The 1,681-nt window shown below is 30.7% G+C and overlaps 1 protein-coding gene across 1 annotated transcript in view; it reads left to right on the top strand.

The window, feature by feature from the left end:
- The window catches only part of tatdn3 (TatD DNase domain containing 3), a 4,084-nt gene extending 2,465 nt beyond the window's left edge, over nucleotides 1–1,619 (top strand). The window contains exons 6-7 of the mRNA XM_016235603.1: nucleotides 1,235–1,344; nucleotides 1,532–1,619. Of these exons, the coding sequence (XP_016091089.1) occupies nucleotides 1,235–1,344; nucleotides 1,532–1,619 (198 nt within the window). The remainder of the gene's footprint in view (nucleotides 1–1,234; nucleotides 1,345–1,531) is intronic.
- The last annotated feature ends 62 nt before the right edge of the window (nucleotides 1,620–1,681 follow it).

Below are 1,681 nucleotides of genomic sequence, written 5' to 3'. Positions count from 1 at the left end.
TTTAAAGAAGTCTCTTCTGCTCATCGAGGCTGCATTTATTTGATCGAAAATACAGAAAAAAAATTGTAATCTTGCAAAATATTATTACAGCATAAAATAATGGTTTCTATTTTAACATACTTTAAAATATAATTTATTTCTGTGATGCAAAGCTGAATTTCCAGCAGCCATTACTCCAAGTATAAAGTGTCACATGATCCTTCAGAAATCATTCTAATATGATGATTTATTATTAGAATTATCAATGTTGGCAACAGTTGTGCTGCCAAATATTTTTTTGGGAAACTGCAATACTTTTTTCAGGATTCTTTGATGAATAAAAAGTTACAAAGAACAGCATTTATTCAAAATATAAACCTTAACAATATAAATATTTGCTATCACTTCTTAACAATTTAACACACCCTTGCTGAATAAAAGTTTTAATTTCTTTCAAAAAAAGAAAGAATAAAAATGTCCTGACCCTAAACTTTTGAACTGTAGTGTATATTGTTAGAAAGGATTTCTATTTTAAATAAATGCTCTTCTTTTTACCTTTCTATTCATCAAAGAATCCTGAAAAAAGTATCACAGGTTCCAAAAAAATATGAAGCAGCACAACAGTTTCCAACACCGATAATAAATCAGTATATTAGAATGATTTCTGAAGATCATATGACACTGAAGACTGGAGTAATGATGCTGAAAATTCAGCTTTGCATCACAGGAATAAAATAGATTTGAATGTATATTAAAATAGAAAAACATTATTTTACATCATATAATATTTCACAATATTAATTTTTTTCCTGTATTTTTGATCAAATAAATTATGCAGCCTTGATGAGCATAAGAAATGATCTGATGATCATTGTTCTGATCCCAAACTTTTGACTGGTAGTGTGTATATATATTTTTTTTGTAGAGCTAGAATCTAAATTAATAAAATCTTCTAACTCCATATTTTATCAGGTAGAAATTGTAAAGACTTTTTTTTTTTTTAATCCTTACAAAGTTATGGAGCCTTCAAATATTGTTATATACAATGGGAGGGCCTTGGAATCGAAAAGGTTGAGAACCGTTGGTCTGGGGATAATAATAATAAAATAAAAAAACATGAAAATCGTACAAGACTGGGGAAGCTAGGCCTCACATTTCTAATGTTGATTTTAAATCTTGAGTCTCAGTATTGTAGTTCACCTGCTTGTTACATAATGTGATCTATTGCTTGCTAATATTTTTTTCCTCTTCACAGATTGGTCTTGATTTTACCCCCTGGTTTGCAAATACTGCTCAAGAGCGTGATGAGCAGATAAAAGTCTTCATAAAACAACTTGAAATATCTAAAGAACTGGATTTGCCAGTGTGAGTAGCAACATGACTTTCTATTGGAGAGTAGCAGTAAATCATTCAAGCAGCTCAGAAATGATTACATGGTTTGCTACTTTTTACCATTACTTGGCATAGCAACATATATTGTACATCCTGAACTGACTGTTCATTTTGTAGTTTCATTAACGCTCATAATTCAGTCCATTCTTTTATCTTAAAGGAATGTACATTCCCGCTCAGCAGCCAAGGTTACCATAGCCACAATGAAAGAACTAGGTAAGAGATTACAAAGCATTATGTCTCTGTGACCTTTTTCAGTCGCAGCTGAATTTCTTGCGTAATTCTACTTTTATGTCTTTAGGGATTAGAC

This window comes from Sinocyclocheilus grahami, unplaced genomic scaffold, assembly GCF_001515645.1.
Source record: "Sinocyclocheilus grahami isolate Dianchi unplaced genomic scaffold, SAMN03320097.WGS_v1.1 scaffold473.1, whole genome shotgun sequence".
Taxonomy (NCBI): Eukaryota; Metazoa; Chordata; class Actinopteri; order Cypriniformes; family Cyprinidae; genus Sinocyclocheilus; species Sinocyclocheilus grahami.
The sequence above is the reverse complement of the archived record's forward strand: the minus strand, read 5'-3'. Positions and strand labels throughout refer to the sequence as shown.